This window comes from Ictidomys tridecemlineatus, chromosome 12 (genome assembly GCF_052094955.1).
Source record: "Ictidomys tridecemlineatus isolate mIctTri1 chromosome 12, mIctTri1.hap1, whole genome shotgun sequence".
In the NCBI taxonomy this organism is placed as follows: Eukaryota; Metazoa; Chordata; class Mammalia; order Rodentia; family Sciuridae; genus Ictidomys; species Ictidomys tridecemlineatus.
Window position 1 is genome coordinate 27,456,249 of NC_135488.1, and position 24,858 is coordinate 27,481,106.

General features: G+C 32.7%; 1 protein-coding gene across 1 annotated transcript in view; it reads right to left on the bottom strand.

Moving 5' to 3' along the window:
- LOC144368933 (sodium/potassium-transporting ATPase subunit beta-1-interacting protein 2-like) overlaps nt 1–24,858 on the bottom strand; it is a 565,595-nt gene that overhangs the window by 473,188 nt on the left and 67,549 nt on the right. Inside the window, exon 2 of the mRNA XM_078027889.1 lies at nt 18,532–18,669. Within this exon, the coding sequence (XP_077884015.1) occupies nt 18,532–18,669 (138 nt within the window). The remainder of the gene's footprint in view (nt 1–18,531; nt 18,670–24,858) is intronic.

Consider the following 24,858-nt stretch of genomic DNA (forward strand, 5'->3'; position numbering starts at 1 on the left):
CAGTGGCCAGAATGCAACAGCCCTGATTTTATCCTTTTGAGGAAAGCTTGGATAATATTCAGTCACTCAACTTTAATAAAGCGAACAAGAGACTCACTTTTGATCAATACAAGTAAAAGAGAATAACTGTCAATAAAGATAACCAAAGGATTCATCCATTTGCAGATGAAAAAAAATCTGTTTTTTCTGAATTACACTGCAGGAAAGTAAAGTAAAAAATAAAATCTCTTTGTAAGTCACAGTCCCCAAAAGATTTCATGTCTGCAAAGAGAACTCCTTTTGTGCTACTAGAAAGTTGCCCACTATTGTGCTTTAATGCATCAGACTCCCCCCATTAAAGGATTGTTGCAAAGCCAACTGCTTGGCCTTGCCCCTGAAGTTTCTAATTCAACAGGCAGGGCCCATAGATAATTCAAACAGGAGCTGGGGGTTGCTTTAAGAACCACCACTATTTAAGGAGTCTTACAGCCTTTATTTGAGAGATGATAATTATATCTAGTAACTTTGTTAGGACAATCTAAGCAAGAAAAACACTTACATTCTGAACCTATGTGTTAGTGAATGCCCAGCCACTTAAAAAACCTCAGACTTTCATGAACCAAATATTCCACAAGTCTTACAAAGATACACAAAGGGTAAGTGAGTTGAAAAGATTGGTTTGCACTGTGAAAATTCTCTTAAATTAATTTTGGGACAGAGGAAGTATATAAATAAGTGAAATGCATATATAAATAAATATCAAAACCAATTATGGAATTGGAAGAAATTAAAAGTACAAAAATATATTAAGAAAAACAAACTGACAAACAAAAATAAATGATTGGTATGAATAGTCATGCTTAGGAAGGAACTTTATATTTTTCTTATGTTTAAAAAGTGTTTTTTCTTTTCTTTTTTTCCCCATTCATATTTTGAATTACAAGCTTGACATGCTTCCACTTTACAACAAGATACAGACCTGTAATTTCCAAAGCCAAAGAAGAAAGCAGGTGCAAGTACTCAAAACAATAAGAATAATGTCAACTGGGAGATCAACTACTCCGAACTCAAATGCTATTGTGGTTATAACATGCCCCCTGGATCGAGATAATGAAGGTGATGATTACAGAAAAGGTTTGATACCTTAAGAAAGAAAATGGAGCGAAAATAGGAAGACCAAGAGCTTTATCATTATGGTGATAAACTGGCAGACTATTTCTTTGAAAAGATGTATATTTTAGGTTTTAGCTCATTCTGAGACTCTAAGATCAAATTAAAATAAAAGTTCTTATTCACTGTGTGTTTATATGTATCAATGATACGTATGTGTGTGTGTGTGTGTGTGTATATGTATGTGCAATGGGTTAGTAGAGAGAAATTTTAGTCTAATAGTAGAAAGGTCAGGCTATTTTTTGATTATAGATTATTTTAAAAGATAATAAGAGTATGAGGCTTTAATGCTTTCAGTCTTAATAATTAACCAGTTACCGCTCATAATTATATATCACACCATGATATTTTTTTAAAGAGAGAGAGAGAGAGAGAGAGAGAGAGAGAGAGAGAGAGAGAATTTTAATATTTATTTTTTAGTTTTCAGCAGACACATCTTTGTTTGTATGTGGTGCTGAGGATCGAACTCGGGCCGCACACATGCAAGGCGAGTGTGCTACCACTTGAGCCACATCCCCAGCCCAATACCATGATATTCTAAATAATATTCTAAATATTAAAAGTGGTATTCATGTTAAACTTTTTAACAATTGAACTTTTATCATATTAATATACAAATAATGAGTGAAACTTTATATTATATAATGTGTATTATATTTCACATTAACTTATATAGAATGTGACTGAAACTTTTTGATTTCTCTACTTCTAAAACAATTAAAAGCACACAGAGCTGCTCAGTTTCAGCAAAACTACATTGATCTCACTTAGTTTATGGAAAATCTGTTGCCCTATTTCTCATTACTCTACTACCTCATATCAAGACAGATTGTAAAAAAAATGAAGCAAATGAATACTTTTTTAGAAAAGACACAAGGTCATTAAGGGAAGAAAAAAATTATATATTCAAGATAACATATATGCGCAAGAGTTGACTCATCTGTCTTGATTCCTCTAAGAACAATCTCCATTTCTTTATTTTTCATTTATTAAGATGTTTTGCCCAGGTATTGGAGCTATACATATGATAATACATGAATCTGTAACAAATTTAGTATCAATATAATTATTTCACAAATTCTCTAATGTATTTGATGAATGTCATCATTGTATTTCTATATATTGCCAGAAAACTGCTTGGCAGATGTGCTTTTTAAAAAAAGTATTTTCAATGTAAGGACATAATTACTTAAATCCTATACTTTCCAACTATTAACAGTAGCACTGTTAGTAAAGCACTGAAAGTAAATAATAAAGTCAAATATATTAATGCAGTATAAGTGAGGAGTAGCATTAAAAGAAAAGCAGGCCATTCATAATACATAATGGATAAATGGTATGTGAGCATTGTAACATCATCTTCATTTAAGTCTTTTAAGTTTTCAATAGACCTTGCAGTCCTTGAACTTTAATATGATTGGAACAATTGAATAATGTTCACATACTACCATGAAGTGGTTAAAGTGCAGGAAACAATTCTATGAGTAAAAGAGGGAAAAAAATAAAATTACTTGCTACATGGAAATAACACTGGAGAAAATAATATCATAACTAGCCTTTCAATTACATTTGAATATCAAAATGAAACAATCCTTAGAAGTTTATTTTTTAGTTTTTTTGGTTAGTCAGTTAGTGGTATTTTCAAATTCTTATTCCAGGGAATTGTTTGCTGATACACCTGCATTTGATTATGCAGAAAAATAAAATTTCCTTAGTAAGTATTATATTTATTTACAGTTCATACTGGCATGAGCTCCCTGGTTGTGTCATTCATAAATCTTTTTTTCTGCCTTCTTTAGTAGATAAAACATTAGTATGTCCATGACAGATTAGGAAATCCAATGCTACAGTGTAACCAGTACACAAATGGACAAGAGCCAATAAGGTTCCAGAGGGAGGAAGCAAATGTTTTATCCACAGTTGAGGATGCTTAGAGGCATTTGGCAATGGATGCACACAATATCCAAAAGGTAAAAGGTTTTGAAGTTATGAGGCAATCCTCAGCAGGCAGTTTTCTCTTCCTAACTACAGAGCTAGCAAGGCTTCTCAAAACTCCCACTACCTCAAGAGATTTAGCAAAAGCTGAATTCTGTGCTGAGTTTGTTTCTACTGGAGGAAGGTGACAAAAGTAATGTCATGAAAGTATGAAGCCTGTTTGGGAGAAACGGGAGCAAAAGCAGCAGTATAAAGTTAAGGAACCTATCTCAATGAATTTTGCCAGAGTTTAAGGAACTGGAAATGTAAATGGTAGAAAGTCTTCCCTCACACTTCCAGCTCTGTAATCAAAAGTAGTCAGCCCAGCATTAAGCAGCATGGGAAAAGAAGGAGAGAGTGCAGAAACATGGCTAGAGCCAAAGAGAGAAGACAGAATTTGGTCAGATACCATTTGTGGTTCAAGGTTTCAGGAACATGCTAGGTTTTGGAATTTTTTGTTAACTGTAGAACCACATTAATGACTTGAGTTTGTTTGTGTGTGTGTGTGTGTGTGTGTGTGTGTGGGTGATACTGTATATAAATCATTGCAATGTGCTCCCTCATTCCTTGTAGAAGCTATGTAGCATAGAAGAAAGGCAAGAACTTTGAAGAGCTTTTAGGTAATAGCAACATGTGCTCAGAATGTTACCAAATTTCACTAAATATCAGTTATATTCTGTGAAATTGAAAAACCCAACATGAGTACCCAGGCATGGTGGTGCGTGCCTATAATCCCAGTGGTTTGCAGGGCTGAGGCAGAAGGATTCTAGTTCAAAGCCAGCTTTGACAACTTAGAGGGTCCTAAGGAACTCAGTGATACATACCCATCTCTAAATAAAATATTTTTAAAAGGGCAGGAGATGTGGCTCAGTAGGTAAGCACCACTGGCTTCAATCCCCAGGACCAAAGAGGAAAAAAAAATCTAACATGGGTGACAATGCTGAAGATGAAGATTTATATATGGGAAGTTCCTATAACATTATCACATATTTGGCATCATGACAATTGTTATTAACATCATTGTCTAGTAAAATCGTGCACTATGTTTAAGAGAATCTTAAATGTCATTTTGTCTTCATTGAACATTGCCAATATTTTATATACTCTTTTCCAACTTTTAGGTAACCTGATTCCCAATGTCATTTTTTAATTATATAATAACTGTATCATTAATTTTATGAAATACCTGCATGCTATATACATCTGATTTCTTAAACATTCCTATCAAACAAATTCTGATATAAATTCTGTTTTTAGGCATACTTAGCTGCATACTGTTTATCAAATAAGAGAATCAAAGATGTTTCAAAAGTAAAGGTAATGTAAGAATGTTTTCTTCCAGTAACACCATATAAAACATCTTTTATTGTTTTATAAATCCCAAATTTACAATTTTATGCTGTTAACATTTTGAAAACAGGCATTAAAAATTGTGTTCATTAAGCTGTGATAAACTAGGATAAGTGATAGCTGATGCAGGTTTACTAATGAACAAATTTGAATTCCAGGTGATCATTGTGGAAGATAAAGCCAAGTGCTTTATCTAAATAAAATGGAAAGGCTATTTTTAAATTTTTAAATGTTATATAATTATTTTGCATATAAGCAGAGATGTTATATATTGAAAATGTGTGATAGAGAGTCTTTTAATTATAGTATTTTATAAAGAACAGTGAAGATAAGTTCAATCTAGGTAATTACCTTTGATAGAAAAGAGATAAAATTTCTGAAAACATGTCCAAGTGCATTTTTTATCTTAGCTCAGAAACCTTTTTATTATGTTATACCCTTAGAATAAGTGTTAGTTTCAGATATCTAAAAATAAGCTCTAACTCACTACCGAAACCCGTTCACTTTCAACCCCCATGCATCAATAGTACAGAGCCTACCTAGCAGAGATGATACTAATTTCTCCCTGAGTAAAACAGTAGTGGGCTTGTTAAAATTAGATGATTTTTTAAAAACTTCCTTCCATCAGTGAGACTTATTATCTCTGTGGCCAGTGTTAGTACTCACTCCAAACTGATGTGCATGAGCAACACTCAAAAGTAGGTCCACTTGTTACTGTAACCAGATCTGCAGATGTTGGTTGAGATCTCTTACTAAATTATCAGATGAATAGCACCATACTACAAACTTTTCAAAATCTCCACTCAACTTCCCATGACTTTGAGTCAATTTCCTACATTAAAGTAATAGCAGTAATAAAAAGCACAATATGAAGAGAACATAAAGAAGGAAGAAAAAAACAAAGGCTTTAAAAGATGAAAGAACAACTATGCCAAGTTATGATTTTATGTCATAAATTTTTAGACACAAACAAGTCTAAAATAATAATTTTAAATATAAATGTAAGCATAGAAAACCTACATCAAGCATTGACTTTTCAAAATAATGGCGAGTTAAAATAAGATGTCTCATACTTTGAAATAAATGTAACTATAAAACAGTAGTTTCCCTTCCCAAGATCAGCTTCTTGTATTCATGTACCAATTTTTAACTTCATGGCACCCCCATCAAAATAAACACAAGATGAAATGAGTTAAAATACATGCTGTAAAACATTTCCTTTATAAAATTGCTTAAACATAAGTGGTACCTTTAACAGAAAAAAAAAAGTAGAATGAGAGAAAATTGATTCAATTGTGTTCCAGAAAATGACAGGCCTAGGCAAACAGAGCTTTAACTGTAGAGTACAGATAACATGTTCTAGTGCATGAAGTTCCCAGATGAGTCAATGTTTCCAAAAACCACTGACAAGATGTCAACAAATGCAACACAAGGATGACCAGAAAAATGACAACTGTTTCATCAAGGAGACAGTTTGGGCAATAAAAAAAAAGAAGAGAAAAGAAAAGAAAAAAACTCTGCAACTAAAACAATTCTCAAGGCCTCTGAAAGGTCAGCTTCACAGCATTTTGTGATATGGTTTAATAGAAAGATATATTTTGAAATAAATAGTACAGAGATTATAATACAAAAGAGGTTTTGTAGCAATTACTAGTCCCAAAGACTTTCTTCATTTAGTGTCAATTTGGCTGGCATAGTAGAATGAATATCATTAATGAAACTTCAGAATTAAATAACTTGAAGCTGAAATCATTTATGCAGACAAAACCTTTTTAAATGATATTTTATAATTATTATTTGACACACAGAATTTTTTTCCTAAGAAAATCCAAATCAAGAAAAGTCACAAATTTCTGTTCCTAATTTGTTTCACACATTTCCATAAAAAAAAATTAGCAAATATCTGGGAAGGGATGTCCATGCCATAAAAGAGCCCACTTTTCCTGTTGCCTTGGAATGAGGAGAGAAAAAGCAGGGAAAAATACGCCATGGATCATATCTATTGTCACTTTTCTCTTGATATGCAGATAATAATTTATGGAATGAAATACCCAGAGATACATAATAATCCTAAAAAGAGAGGGAAATAGAATATGACATGGAACTATATGATAATAACATAAAATAAAAGCTCCAGAAAATAATCTGCCAAAATTAATATTGCCAAAATCATGTAAAAATAAATGAAAATTTTGAAAAAGACCAATTCCTATAGGAAATATTGGAAAGATGATTCCATAGGTATTATTCATGAAAATATTAGGACTCACAAATTCTAGGAAATACTGATAACTCCAATCTTATTTAAACTATTTCATATCACAGGGGAAAAAAATCATCATCGTTATCAACAATTATGTAGTAATATAAGTAAATCAATGGCACAAAATAGAATTTAAAATAATACCAGATAAATATTTCTATGATAGAAGAACAAAGTATCACTTTGAGTGGGGAGGGGGTTGGCACTGGGCTACACATGTGATAGGATCCAGAGTCTCACATGTGCTAAACATGCACTCTACCACTGATCTGCACCCTTAAAGTACTTTCATCCAAAGAAAACTGTAAAGTTTTTTTTTTAACTTCTTGAAAAAATGTGACAAGTCACAAATTGGGTCTTAAAACTGTAGTAGTCCCTACTCATCTATGGTGTTGCTTTCACTGGTTTTAGTTATCTGCAGTCAACAGCAGTCCAAGAATATTAAATGAAAAATTTCAGAAATAAACAATTCATGAGATTTAAATTGCATACTGTTCTGAGTAACATGAAATCTCATGTCATCCCCTTCCTGCTCTCCTGGGATCTCCTTTTGTTTATCTGTATGTGCTAAAAAGTTTGTTAGTCACTCAGGAGCTACCTAGGTTATCAGATCAAATGATACTAGTGCTTATGTTCAACTAACCCTGGTTTTACTTACATAATGGCCCCTAAAGAGCGAAAGTTGTAATGCTCACAAAATGAAGACGCCAAAGTAAAGCTGCAAAATGTCTCCTTTAAGGGAAAATGTGATTTTAATTGATTTAATAAAAAAAAAGAATGTATGCTAAGATTGCTAGAGGTTTGGAACTATCAGCATATTTAGACATTCACTGGTGATCCTTGTCCTTATACCTCACGGAAAAGGAGAGACTACTGTACCCACAAACATTTATTAAATTCATTTACACCTCAAGGTAAGTCAACCCAATGCACAAGGAAAGCATCACTATTCCCAGGTTTGAAACAAGAGGTAAATTTTTCTTTTACATCTGCTTATAGCAATACTTTCAATAAAATTTCCATAATCAATAAATGAATGTCATAGTTCTGTTTCTTATAAAACCACTCAATGTGTGCCATGCCATATTTCTAAGATTAATTTCAGGAGTAAGAAACATCTTAGAAGCACTAAATTTACACAGCCCAAATATGATATTTTATTTAGAATTGGTTACAGAGGATCTGGTAGAACACATAAACAACTTCTCCTTTCCTCACTTCTCCATAAATCTTATCTTTGAACTTTTGCTAGGTATTTTAGTGGCAATAATTTTAAGGTACTGGTTAACTGGAAGTCCCTGGGCTCTCATGGGCAAGAGGTGGTAGTTGGAATCATATCAGGAAGTAAGGTGTTTAACCAAACTTGTGCTTGACCCCAAGCCAACCAAACAAAACACACACACACACACACACACACACACACACACACACACACACACACACACACCTCTCAGCACACAGAGTAATGGACTACAGTGGAAGAAGCATGTTTCTGTTTTAGAATAAATATTTAGTTTTCTCTTACCCCCTGACAAATCCCACAAATTCTAAACCATGAAAATTGGCTACAATAGATTTAAAAACATTGAACTATTTTGGTGATATTGCTTAGATTCCTTTAGCCATAAAATATCATAATGGCATAAATCTGCCTAGTATACCTTATAAAATGATCTGGTTGCAAAATACATATCTAAGAAATCATACTAGACAACTCTAAGTGTAGGTTTACTAGATATAGACTAGTGAAATTATGGGTTCTCCCTCAAATATTGACTCTCATTTTAGAAGTGTGGAATATTATTATTACATTTTTACTAATAATGTCTTAACATACCAGCAATGACACTACTAGTTTATGTGACAAAATCATGTCATACACATATAAAATACTATTTGCTAGTTTTTAATCTAAAAGTTATCAAGTGATTGGGAAACAATCTATAAAGGGTCTGGGACACCTTCCTATTTGGTCTTACCTGTATAATTTGTACATAATTAAACTCTTGAACAGTTCTCTCAGTTGTTCCTTTTGTCTTAATTGTTGCCTTAGTGATCGGGTTCCAACATTGGCTAATCTCTTCTTCAAGCTATCTAAAAAATTGTCTTTCCCTGTCTTATTTCTTTCATGTTTCCAGCAACTCAGGATTAATACTTATGGGAAACCCTTCAATTATCTAAACTATGGCTCACATAAACAATTTACCATTGGTCAAGTATGTTTTTTTTTCTCATTATGTTCCCTGTCTACATATTTATTGTTCTCTTGCAACCAGCCACTGTGAAACAACCATGATAATCTAATGTTAACAAAGATACAACTCTATTTTTAAAATACCTCAGTACTCATTGCTTTTGTTGCATTTGTATCTGGAATTATCCTTCTTCCTATGTTCCTATAGTGATTGCTATTCACACTCTAAGTCTCAGCCCATGTGTTCTATCATCTATGAAACACCTCTTGAGTCTCCTCAGACCCAGGTTGACTTGCTCAGTCTGTTCTGGGTAAATTATGATATCATGAACATAATTATACCATAGTTCTTATGAGAAGTGTCTCCTTTACTTGGTTACATATTTGTTTCTCCCTGTTAAAATGAATCTGGAGACTATATAGTGTACTCTATGCACAATATTATGCTACTATAGAGTAGGTAAGTTAGCATTATGTTATACATAAGGTATACTGTTATAACATCAGTATACCCATACTATAGAGTATACTAATGGTCTTTAAAGCAGTTAGATCTACACACCTTTTTGTAACAATGCAATCTTCTCAGCTTTCATTCTTTAAAGGAAATGGATCCCAAGTAAAACATGTTTAATACAATTTAATAGTTACCGTTCCATTAAGGAACAGTAACTATTAAATTGTATTAAACATGTTTTACTTTTTATTTTCAAAAAAAAACAAAACAACTGAGCCTGCAACATGTACAGTCCCACAACTATTATCTGTAAAACACTTTGATCAGAGAGATCTCAGGCAATTGCTAGAATAATTAGACAGATACATTATAATTAATAAACAGAATGGAACAATTGTCATTCTAGACTGTGTGTGGTAAAAAGGAAGCTGAGCCACCAGGCAGAATTCTAAACCCTGGAGACTGACTTGGGGGAAGAAACAAGTGACCAAAGGTGACAGTGAGAAGTGGCTGGAAAACAAGCTAACCTTCTACTACTTTTATACCAGCCCGTTATTCATTTCTCTGAGGAAAACAAAGAGATTTTAGTAAATAAATAAAAAAACGATAATACATAATAACTGTTAAATAAAACATTTTTGAGGAAAAACATGGGTTAATATTTAAAAGCATAGAGAACTATCACTTAATACAGGCAAAGTCTGAAGCTGAAGGCATCTGTTATGATTTGGATCTTAAATATCTCCCTAAACTCCTGTGTTAAAGGCAGAGGCCCCCTTGAAGCAGTGTCAGAGATGGGGATTTGGGGTGATGGGATTATGAAGGCTCTTATCTCACAATGGATTAATTCATTTGTGAATTGATTCATAGTTTAATGGACTGTTGGAAGCGGTGGAAACTTTTAAGGAGGTGGGGCGCAGTTGGAGAGAATAGATCATTGCAGGTGTGTCCCTGAAGTGTGTATTTTGTTCCCTATTCCTCCTTCTTTCTCACTCTTTCTTCTGCTTCCTGGTTGCCATGGGCTGAACAGCTTCTTCTACCATGTGCTCCACACCATGGAGTTTGGCTTCACCTCAGACTCAAAGTGATGTGGCCTATGACCATGGACAGAAACCTCTGAAACTGTGAGCCCAATTAAACCTTTTTTCCTGTGTGTTGATTTTCTCAGGTACTTTCTCCCAGAGAAATGACTATCATAAATCTTCAAATCAATGGCGCTATACAATTTTAAAATAGGTTTACATTTAGACACATTGTTTTGAAATGTTCATAGAACATGGATAAGATGAATATTTTAAAGTTTTTTACAGATGGATACTTAAGTCTTTCCATCAGTAACACTGCTCTCTAGAATGAAATTAAGAAATTACTTTAGTGTTCTAAGAAAAACTGATTTTAATCTGTGAATTTTCATCTAGCTAAATTAGTACACAAATAGAATAGCATCATTTTCTGTTACATAGAAACCCAGAAAATTTACCACTCAGACATGCCTTTTCAGGAAGCTATTTGAAGAATATCGGAAAGAAAATACATGGATTCTAAGAAAGCATGAATCTAATTCAGGATAGCAAAGCAGGAAAGATGGATGTATAATAGAATAGAGAGCAACCAATTTAGACAAGAAGACAGAGTGCTAGGAGAGAAGTCTCTAGGGAAGTCAAACATACTATTAAAAACAAAAGGCTAGAGATACAACCAGAATCAAATATAAAGGAAATTTTCTAAATTTAAATGGGAGAGCAATGGATTTAAAAATAAAAACAAAATGAATAGGCACAATGAATAAAAATTGGAAGCATATTTAGGATTAACTTAAAAATAAAGGCACTTTTTTCCTCAAAAAAGGAAGAAGAGGAGGAGGAGGAGGAGGAGGAGGAGGAGGAGGAGGAGGAGGAGGAGGAGGAGGAGAAAGAACTATAAAGAAGAAGCAAGCAGAAATTTTGGGGTGAAAAAAACTATAAAGACAAAATGTTACCACAACATAATTTGGACTAACTAAAAAATTTGAACAGATGTTTTTAATATCTCTTTTTCTCTCTCAAACACACACACACACACACACACACACACACACACACACACACACACACTTTCAAAGTAACCCCAGAAGAAGTATAAAGAGATTAGAAAGAGTTGAAGTGGCATATGGAAAGGGAATTTTATTATAAACTCAATTTTATTTTTGTAATTTAAAAAAAAATGTCTACATGAAGTATTTATTTTCAATTTTAGAAAATAAACAAGTATATTTACATTTATATACATATATATCACAACATGTCTCTTTTCAAAACTCATTTCTAAAAATTATTAGAGGGTTTACAAATATGAATTTGAATTGTCAAAATGCAGTTATTTATAGATATCACATTATATAAATCTTTAGTCACAGCCTCACACCAAAATGAGAGCACAAAGTATCTTCTTGTAGAATAAATGACTGGTATTTCCTCAAGGGTACACATTCTTTTGAGAATAAATTGCATTCACAATGTAGCATTATTTCATTTATTTTAGGACTACAGGCTAAATCCATTAAACTTGTAATGATGGTTTTCTTTTCCCCCCTGCTAGGCTTATGGGAAAATGCTTATTTTCACAACTATTCTAAGTCATTAGAAGTAGTGTTAATTTACTACTATCTCAAGTCTCTTCATCTCTAATCTACATTGATTTTCTGTCTTGAATACCGAAAGTGTGCATTTTTAATGCTTTAGCTGCAGTAAGTTTTCTTTTAGATATTTTACTCTCCTAGAAACATTGAATGAAAGTGGCAAAACACACTTGAACATAGATTAATGGCTTCCTAAAAATGACTTGGAAGAGTGCAAATATATTTTGGGACGTGACATTATTAGAGTTAGAAAAGCATGTGCTCTGGAAACTAGGCATAAGAATACTTCCCATTTACAGTGGTTATTTGGATTTTCCATGTAGATGAGAGTTCCATGAGCAATTAAGAATAAAATCATGTCTCATTATCTACAAATACTACATTCCAAAAAATTAAGGGATTTTCCTCCCCTTGCTAATTATGTATAAAACATTGCTTTTACAGACTCACTAAGGTGTCTGTAAATTTTCCAAATTGCCATATGAAAATATTTTTAGAAAAAGGGTCTTGGTTTTTTCTTTTGGTGCTCCAGCTACAATATAGTTCCACGCCTGGCCCAAGATGGCAGGGGGCTCCTTTTTCAGTAGGCTGGCTCTAAAAGAGCAACATTAAGGAAGAAGAGCAATTTTAAGGAAGTCAAAACAGGTGGCATCATGTCTGAAACTGACCTTGCCTTACTGGGCTTAAGGACTATGTTTGTGAAATTATAAATCAATACTCAATGGTACACACATGCAACATATTAAAAAGAAATCTAGTAGTTATTTTTTTAAGTGGCACAAATTTGATAACAGATGTTTAATGTCCAGCAATAATGAGAAATTACTATTTAAAGCTTTAATACATTGAATAATGGAGTATTCAATTCTGTTGTTATTTTTAAAGGAGCAAGTAGGGATATTATGATGTAGTCATAGTTGGTTATTCTTGTAACACAAAGGATGGAGATTCATGAATATTGGACTCTCATTCTAACCATCACAGCCCTGCTTTATCAAATCAGCTTTAACAACATTATTTTAAACTCATGATTTTTTTAGTAACAAAAGTGGAAACTAACCCCAATGTTTCCAATTTATCTAATAAATTATGTTATTAGATATCATACTTTTTGATAAATTATTACCAAAAGAAAAGAAAAATACTATTACAATTATGTAGTATTGAAGGCCCTGTGATATTGATCTCTCACAAAAATGTCACTAGGGTTTTCTATTCTTCATTCGTGATGTCATTTACAATTAAACACAGAGACAAAACTATAACTTTACTTTAGGATTGGCAGACCACAACTTGAAATCAAAAATTTTTTCTAAACTGCAAATGCCATACTGAATTTTAAAATTACCCAAAACTAAAGTTTTTTTGTTTTGTTTTGTTTTCATTTATCAGATAGACTGTGGACTGTTACAAGCTCATGGGCAGTCAAGAGGACTGCGCCATAGCCTACCTACCTATTTCCTAGTTATGAATTTGGACAAAAGTTGTACAGGGATAATGTGACGTGTATAGAATTTATTCAGAAATATATATAAGAGAATTGATAATGGAATTGAAAAAAAATTTCATAAATGTAAATGTGATTCTATTATATTATACTCTTTGCTAATTTTCTGAAATTTGAATAATGGACTTTTAGTTATTATTGAATTCATTTCCAGTTTGGGGAATGAGATTATCTAGAAGGAAGGAGAGAAGAAATCTTTTGAGTGCTACAGCAACATTCCATTTGGCATTATTACAAAGAAAGTTGTTGTGCCTTTGGCAGAGGAACTTACATATTCCTCAGGTTATTTTTGACAATTTAAAGCATTACAACAAATTAACATATTTTGTAATTAATTAATAAGCACTGGATATACCAAATCACATTCTCCTTGCCAGTGTCTTTAGCTCAATAAAAACACATTAGAAAATTATATTTATAACACAAAATAATGCTTTCAACAAAGTCATTATATATACATACATATAATATTTATATACACATATATATACACATATATATTCATACACATAAATATATGTATATGTGTTTGAATAGATATATGCGAGTGTGTGTGTGTGTATGTGAGTGTGTGTGTGTGTGTGTGTGTGTGTGTATGAATTATTTCACCCAAGTTAATTTTGAGACTTGACTTTGTCAAGAATTAGACATTACAGATTCTCTCTGTGGATTCAGGCTTCAGATTTTCATTACTTGGAACTGAAATCACTGTTTTGCTTCCCTCAAACATATTATACTCCTCAAATTGCCAGAGGCCCTCAAAGGATACCTAATCCTTATAACAATGAGCTGTTTTTAAATTTTCTTCTTTTCTTCTATCAAAAGGAATATTATTAGAGGAAACAAGTCATTACCAATACTCTGCTTATTGTTACTACTGTACTCAGTATTTCAGAGAATATCCACATTTTTTGAGGGGGGAGTCATTAAACAGAACAAAAATTTCCATCAATAATTTGAAACTTTTTACAAAAAGCAAAATTTGAAAGAAGTACTTTGTTCTTATATTTTTTTCTGGACATCTATCTTTTGTTTTAGTAAAAAGCCTAGTTTTTACAAAATAGTTTTTGATTTTAATCATCTTCAAAAGTAAGAGAAAATAGGCCAGATGTGGTGGTGCACATCTCTAATTCCAGTGGCTTATAGGCTGAGGCAGGAGGGTTGTGAATTCAATGCAAGCCTCAGCAACACTGAGGTGCTAAGCAATTCTGTGATACCCTGTCTCTAAATAAAAAAAAGGGGGACTGGGGATGTGGCTCAGTGGTTGAGTGGCCCTAGGTTCAGTCCCCGGTATCCCCTCCAAGGAAAAATGTAACAGAAAATATAATGAAGAGAAAAAGGATTTAATTTTAATTAGATGATAATAATAAATATCAAAATAAAACCTTATAATCTTTAAAGGGATAATATTTCCATTTCATTCTAAATATGTAATATGCACACTATGTTACATATTTTATGTAATTATATACATATGCACATCAATCATTAATATATACAGTAAGAGTATAGAGGAAGAAAGAAGTACATCCAAAACAATCTCTTAAAAAATAAACTAAAATAGCAATAAATATATGAAAAATTCCAACTTTCTAAAGATAAGAAATACAACTCCAAACAAATGGGACAATTCTTTCCTCTATCAAATTTGAGAATAGATAGTATTCTGGGTTAGCAAGAATGCAGCATAATCATGGGAGAACAGTTCAGTACAATAATTTTGGATAGGGGGTTGTCAATTATGTAATAAGAACATAAAATTGTTCATATTATTTTATGCCTACAGACTTCTCATGCAGAAAAACAAGTGAAAAAAAGAGCATTTTGTGATGATTATAAGAAATTCATAAAAGAAAAAAATGGAAATAGCATAATTTACAACATTAAAGTACAAGGTTAAACAAACACTGGAATAGTCATATTCATTTCAAATTTGTGTCATATAATATTAAACTAAAATGACTATTCATATCAGAACATTTATCATTATCAGATGTTTCATTTGTATATATACTTGAAGGAAATATACAAAATGTTAATAAAAACTTTTAGTCATGAATCCTTTTCCAAAAATATAAAATGTCAAATATACAAATAATGAAAGCCTATATTTCAGAAGAGAGTGAAATATATTTCATTGTTCATATCTAAGTCTCCAATGCATAGAAAGCCTGAAGAAATTTCTTGACTGCAACAATACATTATCTTCAGCTACCACATGGCCCAATCACAGATTTTTCTTCTACAACCAGATCCTTCACTGAGTAGAATATCTATTATTTATGATTCCATTTAATATTCTTTTAACTGTAAGTCCTTTTGTCATCTCTAGACAAACTGAAATTCTTAATACCATTTTTTATGACAAATTTATTATTTTCCCATATCCACTTTTGGCCTTCAATCATGAAGGTTACATAGAAATAGATAACTAGAATAGAAATCGTTACAAGAAACTGAGTGCATTGTAACACAAACCCAAAAGACACAGTATTAGTTTTGAGAAAAGCTGTCAGGTAGAGGCCAAATGTTAGTGTAGATAGAAAGAATAGTGAGGAGATGATTTTCCATGGATGGAGGGTAGACCACTTGTGATAATTAGAATGATTATCTTGGTGATGGTCTGAAATAATTGGAAAGACAGATGATATATCTAGCAGTTAATACTGCTACTTGTCAACTTTCAGCCACATATAACATAATATTGTAAGAGAGAGATAAGATAAAGAAAGAATGGCTTTTCAAGAAAAATGTAGAGGTTATATTTCCAATTTGCTTAATTGGAATATAGAAATTTTGCATTTACAGCATCTCCAGCTAGCAAAAGATTCCCAAAGTTAAACACTGTCTCAAAAAAAAAAAAAAAAAAGCTTAGAGTGCTTTCCATAAGAAAAGATCAAATCATGGGTGTAGCCTGAAGACACATCCTTCCTATAGAACCCCAGGAGGATTTCAAATTGTGTCTAATAAACACAACTAGAACAAATTTTATCTTAAAGAAAAGTGATTACAACTCGAAACATAGAATCCCACAATTTTTTAAAAAGTTGTATGTTCTAGTAATAAAAGGACAGAAAAAATTCAATCAATATCTGAAAGACTTTGATCTGTTTTAAATTTCCTTCTAGCTTTTTGCTATGTTATACATTTTGGTATTATTTTCAAATAGTAATAAGAAAAATATTATACCTAATATTTATTGAACATCTTTAAATACCAAGCATTCTTATAAGAATATTGCATAGAACATTCTACTTATTCCTCAAAACTGATCTCTGAGTTTTTAAACTGTTAAAACTTTTGGGCCTGCATCTAGATTTTTATTCCAAGCACTTCATCAGAAATAAATATAGTGATACTAAGAACAACATTATTTGTAAGACTAAATTCACGAAGGAGTCACAAAGTCTGATGAAAGAGGAAAGGTAGGTTAAGGAATTTTTCATTAATGGCTACTACATCAATTCATCAACTAATTAAAGCACAACGAGACACTATAGTTGTTACTTTCATTTCAAAGATCAGAATATTAAAGATTGATGAAATGAATTGTCCAAAGCCACACAGACTTTTGGTAGATCCAAAATTTCAACTCAGGTATTATGACTTCACCTGACCTACTCCCTACCAACATGCTGTCCTTCCTAACCTGGATCAAACTGCAATTCATACAAGAAAATGGGCCAAGCAGAGTGGTGCACACTTTTAATCCCAGCAGCTTGGGAAGCTAAGACAGAAGGATTGTGGAATCAAAGTCAGCCTCAGCAATTTATTGAACTTTAAGTAACACAGTGAGACCCTGTCTCTAAATATAATATAAAAAAGTGTTGGAGAGTGACTTGGTGGTTTAGTGCCCTAGGTTTAATCCCTGGTACGAAAAAGAAAAAAAAAAAGAAATGGACAAGACTATCAGCTTATATACTGAAAGATTTTCCAAGGCAATAGGACTTGTTCACTTTCTACAAGATTTAGATGGCAACCTGGCCTCCCAGGTGATGTACCCTCATCTCTGGGCATGCACCTAGAAGGGAGGACTATGGATTTCTCATTTATAAGGAGTGCAACAGTGCAACCCTTGGTTCTACTGTTTGTCTCAGTACTAGGGAACTTCATCTGCATTCCGGATGACAGTGAGAACAGTTCATAGGAGGGCAAGTTTTATGAGAAGCAGGCTTCATGAAACCTGAGAAAACCTGCTGGTTTGTGTTGAATAAGGCAGAACTTCAGCTGTACTAATATATATATATTTTACCACAAACTTGCTGTATGATTTAAAATGAATACCTACAGAATTTTTCTTTGTCAAAAAAAGAAGTAGAAAAATGTTGAAACTTAGAAAAAAAGGAAACTCTATATTAATGAAGAGCAATTGCTGAGATCTGAGTCAAATATGAAGAATAAAAAATAAAGCAAACAACAAAGTTATAGTTCCCATGGAAACTGCAACCCAGTTGAATTTCACTTTCATGTTAAGTGAGTTTAACTTGAGTGGGAATGTAAAAGACTTCTGCTGAGTCCAAAAGAGAACTAGAGAGAACACAGAGACAATGATCCAGAATATTCTGGCTTTCAAGCATTTCAAATATTAACTATTATGTGTATTGATGTTATCAAATCAATAGAGTATTTTTATGTGTTGATTTTAAACTATCTTCATTCAATTTATAGGATGGGATTATTTTAAAAAAGAAAAATTTCCATTAAAATCTGTCGTTTCAGAGGGTATGAATTTATAATTTGAAAATAAAGGGTCACACTTCTGATTGCAAATACAGTAGAATCTTTGCTGAAAATAGAGTTAATGAAAATGCAATCTGTCCGCATTCACTACCTAGTGCTTTAAAATTGCATTTTCAATTACTGTTGATGTAGTCTGAGACTATGTAAATAAACACACAATACTCAAGACAAGAGGTACATATTCTTCAGAGAAGGTATACACATCATTTATGAAGATATCTATAGTTTTCACATCTTTCTCTATTTCAATAAGTTATAAGAAGGCAGTAAGGGTACTTACTCCTGTTATGTAGCGAGGTCTATATTGAATAGTTCCAAATAAACCAAGGATGACAATAATAATATGTACAAAATTTGCCAGGATAGGTGCCCACTGATATCCAAGAAAGTCGAATATTTGTCTCTCCAGCACACAAACCTAGAATAGCAAAACAGGACAGACAGATCAGCACATGGACAAACATCACAGTGGTGAGAGAAAACAGGATCACACTGATGTTATATAATTAGCAACTAGAACTCTGTTATGATATCTGTCCTTTGTCTTCAACAGTGAGAATGACATTTTCAGGTACACTTCAAAGGAAGACTGTGTCAGTGTTGATCTACAGACAGACACAATCCTTTCAGGGATGATTCTGTGGAGGCATCAAGCAGTATTCACAAGATGTCATCTGTGCAGTCACAGGATAAATTACGTTGTCAGGTGCACTGTCAAACACTTGAAGTCATCAACCAGCAAGTCAGGGAAGTCCACACGAAGGGCATGTTGATAGGATCTGCTCAAATGTCACTATATAAGTTGGGAACAGAACAAGGGCTTTTTATATAGAGAAAAAGGAGCTCTCTAACGAGACACTTGGATTCTCTATGTAGACCTGCCTCTAGACAGATGCAGCAGCCTATGTGAGTCATTTCCCTTCTCTTGGTGTCTTACTCATAATTTGTAAAGTGTAGAACTTCAGGTAGGTGTGCTGGGTCCTTCTAGCCCCAGTAATGTTAAAATGTAAATAAATCAAACATGACTTTTGGACATACCCAATTGCCTAAGGTAACAGGGTAGAAGAAGGGCTGAAAAAGGAAATTAGAATGATTGAAAACAAAATATAGAAACCTTATTTTCATTGTTATAAAAGTAAGGCTCCTGCTCCAGATTATGCTACTTTTATCTACACTCCCAATTTATAATTAAAACCTATGTAAAAAATCCAATAAGTGAGAACAGGAAAATGACACCTTCCCGAAACCAAGCAACAACAGCAACCTGAGATAGGTCAGCCATCCAGAAATGTCATCATATATTGCAAAGTGAGCATGGATAGTCGGGAGGTTTCTCATCAGATCTAACAAAGCAGGTTGTGGGCTTTTTTCTTCTTGCCTGCCCTCAGGTAGAATGGTAATAAGCTGTCTATTCAAAGAGTTGTAAAAGGACTTGATGTTCCAGACCAAGATTCAGTGAAAATTTTCAGCCAAGTTCTAAAGAAAAAGGATGCTTTTAAAATCCCTAAATTTCTAACATCACTATGCTTTAATGATATTTCTGTTTGGAAGGAAATATTAACATTCCAAACAGTCCATGTGCTTTTAAATTAAATACCTGTAGCTCAGTTTGAAGACTTCTTGGACAATCATTATTCCCACTACAGTTCTTTAGCTGAGCAGCACATTTTCTCACCAGGCATTGAAGAGAAAATAAATCCATGACAACTGTTTGCATAACACCTCACTTTCCTAAGGCACACCATGTACCATGTAATGGCTATGACAGTTGCAGTCCAACCTGGTCAAATCTTCATTTTCACTGCATCATGGCAGTAATTTAAGAAAGTAATCTCCCAAGCATATGTCAAATCCATGATTCTCACAAGCATCCTCATAATCGAATCCAATGTTCTTACTGGTTACTACCCACAGACTGTCATATAACTTAACAGTAACTCTTATTAACCTTGAACTGTCTTCAAGGAAGCTGAAACACCCCCTCAACTAGTTCATATAGTCAACACTTGGCATAAATGAGAATTATTTGTGGCATTAGGCAGTATGGCATGAGCCTTGCTGGAATCCATAGGTGGTACCTAAAACTAAGTAGTCATTCTGAGAGCACTTTTGCTAATCATTTATATAAAAGCTCAATAAAACTTATAACCTTCTTCTCCCTTATCCTATGAATAAACAGCAAACAGCAATGTAAAACAACAGGAAGAAAAATCTAAACCTTATAAATTTCGAGCATCATAACTGTGGGGACACAGCAGGGAAAAAGTACAGAGGATGAAGCACATCAGTCAAACAGTGGGAAATTTCTCAATAAATGCACCAATTATGAAAGAAAGTAGCAGTAGCATCCTTAATTATAAAAAATACATAGATGATAATGTATTTTGCTAAGTTTGCAAGGCTAAAATGAAATTCTAACAACATTCATCAGGCTCTTTTTATGAAAGAACTAACAGTTTCTTGTGAGATTATGCAGACATTGAATAAGCTCATGTATAATCTTTTGCATAAAATATTTCTGTTGCCCCCCCCCACTTTTTTTATTGGTTGGTCCTATCGTCCATCATAGTAGCTTTATCACAGGTTCTGCCATTTAGAGATCAGACTAGGAAGATATTCTGAAAAATTTAAAGAGTATAAAGGGAACAATTTAAAAGTAATTCAGTCTTTCCTAAGATTTTCTTCCAATAGGAAGAATATTAACTATACGGGAGGCTTTTGGGTAGGGAAAGAAAAAAAACCCTACTGTGTGCTAGGCATTTATGTACTCTTCCTCAGTCATGTAGATACTCAGGGAGGTAAATATGATTGCCCTATTTTTTAGATTAAGGAAACCAAAATGTGCTATGGCTAAATAATTAGCTTGAAGTTGAAAAACTGGTAAGTGGCAGAACAGGAATGTAGACTTCCATGCCTGGCCCCTGTGATATTCCTCTACTTTGTCTACTTTGTTCACATCCGAAACAAGAAGCTTTCATAGGTTATGTTAAACACTATGCTGGTGACAAAATATATACTATTTTATTATCTTATTTATTTATTTTTGGAATAGTGTAGACAACATCTGTGATCATAGTAGTTCAATATCTCATTATCTCATCTTTTATAGAGTCAGAGCTCATGTTTCTTTTTTTTTTTTTTTTCATTTCCGTTTCATTTGTCCTTCAACTCATGTTCTCAGTGTTACTCTGGTTTTGCCCGCAGAACTATCTAATGTATTTTACCTGACTTCCTTCAAGACACCTGATATATAAATGTAGGTATATGGCCTTGAAAAAGTACACTGTTGTTGTTTATGTCTCTATGTTCATTTTATTTAAAAATATGGTATAAGCATTTTTAATTCTTATCTATTTCATTATATAAAAATTTTGGTTCCTTGTGCCTTCCACAGAGTATCCCATTATAACAGTGTAATTTATTACTTTCAATTCTTTCCTACCACAAAGAATTCTGTACCCTTCAATTACTACTTTTACGAAGATTTTATTCTTAACACAAGTAGGGTCTAATCTTTATCAATTACTATTTCTGCATCTATTGATATAATCACATCATTCTTTCCTTTTATTCATGAATGTGACTAATTATATTGACAGTTTTTGTCGATATGCTTTTGTCATTATCCTTTTATACCTGGTGAAATCTGTACTTTGAATGGTATACTATTAGCACATTTTCACTTGTGCTAAATCTTATCTATAAAATTCAAGCATAATAAAATTTTCTCTTTTTTGCACCTATTAACTGGTCTATAATTCAATTTGCATCTCTCTCTTTCTCTAACATTATTGCAAGAGTTGTACTGCATCAAATGGTAAATGTGACAAAAATTTTATTTAAATACTATAATAAACTGTGAAGAGGCCAACAATTCTCATTATTCTTCCCCAAAGCCAACCTGTGCTAACATATAGATTTTCAATAGAATATTTTATGTACATGTCAGGATATAGACATACAATTATCATATATGTGGAAAAACATTTATATCATTTTTATTTACATGAATGAGATGGCAATGTAGATCTAACTTTTTACCTTGTATTTCTCATTTAATGATGAGTCATGAAGTTTTTCCATGTTACCACATCCTCCATTCATAGATGTACCTCATCATATCATTATTAGGAAAGCATTCCATTTCATTTTAAGCATTAAATATTAAATTTGTTTCTAATTTTTGGCTATTAATGGCCATGAGTGCCTTAAGTAACCTTGTATGTATATGTCTACAGGCTAAATTTCCCAAAATGAAAATTCTGGGACAATTCAGTCTGCAAAATCCTAAATGTTATGTCAGGTGTTAGTAATTTTATATCTGTCCATCTATCTATCTATCTATCTATCTATCTATCTATCTATATATATATATATATATATATATACATACATACATATATATTACACACACATATGAATGAACTTGAAAAAATAAAAATTGCCCCTTTATTTTGTACACTATAGTAAATGTGAATATTAATAGTGGTTTTTAATATAATAGAATACACTTTAGCTAAAAAAAATTTTGAAAACCTTTTTAAAAGTACTTTTAGTTTCAGTGGAAATAATTGCTTAACAAAAGCAAGTGTTCAACATCTTCCAAATAAACAAATTTGTTGATTTTCAAGCTGGAAGAGACTTTACACTCCTCAATTTACTCATGACAAAACAAGGCCCAACTAAGTAAATAATTTGTTAAACTAAGTTTGTCCTCTTAGGAGAGTATTTAGTGTGAAACAAGTTTGCTTCAAATATTTGCACAGTAAATGAGAAATCTTTGCATTGCCTATGTTTTTATTGTCATTCAACTTTAATACCTGTATATAAGTATCATTTTTTTAAAGTCTAAAATAATTACAGTAACTTTTCTCTACTAGTAGGAGCCTGAATCAGTGTCTTTGAGACATCAGGTTTTGCTAATAATTAAAACCTCTAAATTAATTTTCCTCTCAAATTGTACCATAATTTTATGTTCTTAAATTTTAACTTGTGTTTAAGACAAATAACATGACATAAATCTTTAAACATAGCTTTTGCAAGAAAACAAGTAGGCTTCTGATTCTCTAGTCATAAAATGTTATTTCCTTGCTTTAAAATCATGTTATTAAAGAGAGAGAATAATGAAATGAAGTTTTTCATGTTAAATTATAAATTGAAATTAAACTTATATATGGGCACTCTAGTTCTCCTGACTGTACCTCTTCCCCTTCCAGTGTCTCCAGTTCCCTTCTGAAATCTGAACATTCAGATACTGTCACAGCTGAAAGAGATGGACTTATATAACATATGGTATATATGCTTTATTAGTGCATAATAGTTATATATAACATTGGGGTTCATTTTGAAACAATCATATATAAATGGAATATAATTTTCTCCATTTTAGACCCTGGTGCCTCCTTTTCCCCTCCTTTCTTCCTTATCCCTTCTTACCTTACTCTGCTCCACTGCTCTTGTTTGTATTTATTTGTTTTTTTAATTACTGTTTTATAGCTATACATAGAAATTGAACTCACTGTGGTATATTCATATATATATACATAGCATAATTTGGTCAATTTGTCAGTTCCCCCTTTTCCTCTTTCTCTCCCCCTCCTGCTTCAATTCTTTTCCTTAATTCCACTGATATACCTTCTATTTTTTGGGGATGCTCCATCCACTTTTTTGTCCTTATGTTGGTCTGGCTAGTGCATATCAAAGAAAACATTCGATCCTTGACTTTCTCGGTCCGGCTTAGCATGATGTTCTCCAGTTCCAGCCACTTTCCAGCAGATGCCATGATTTCATTCTTCTTCATGGCTGAGTAAAACTTCGTTGTGTATATATACCATATTTTCTTTTCTTTATTCATTCATCTGTGGACAGGTACCATGGCTGGTTCCATGATTTGTCTTCTGTCAATTATGTTTCTTTAAACATTGATGTGTTTATAGTGTACTGAGATTAGTATTTTCAGATAAATAACGAAGGAGTTTGATAGCTGGGTCATATGCTGGTCCCAATCCTAGTCTTTTGAGAAATCTCCACACTGCTTTCCGAAGTGGTTGTTACTAATTTGCGTGGAGGGAGACTTGTTTGATGAATGTGTCCTTGTTTGATTTAACATATTGTGAATCAAGTATACTGTAGTACAATGACAAAAGAATAGGCTTCAACCCTCCTTGTTTCCTCCATAATTAGGCAATATATTTTTTCTGGAATATTATCTCAACTGTGTTAATATTGACTTCAGCTATTTGATATCTGTGACCTGAGGTGCAATATTATCATTTCACTTTTACAAATGATGAAGTCTCTTTATAGATGTGCAGTCCAGTATGTGGTATAAGCAAAAGTGTTTCTGTCACCCTGAGTGAATTGCAGGCTTATACAAACATTTCACAATTATCTATGAGATGAGAACCACATGGTACTTGCTTCTTAATAGAATTCAAAGTGCAAAAAAAAATCAATTGTGTTAATAACATTCAGCAGTTGCATTTTAATAACCCAAGTCACAATGACACTTAAAAAATCACTTTCTATTTATTGCTATAACTTAAAATGGCCTTATTTTAATAAGCTAGACAGAGATATTCATAAAATAAGAGAAGAATTATTCTAC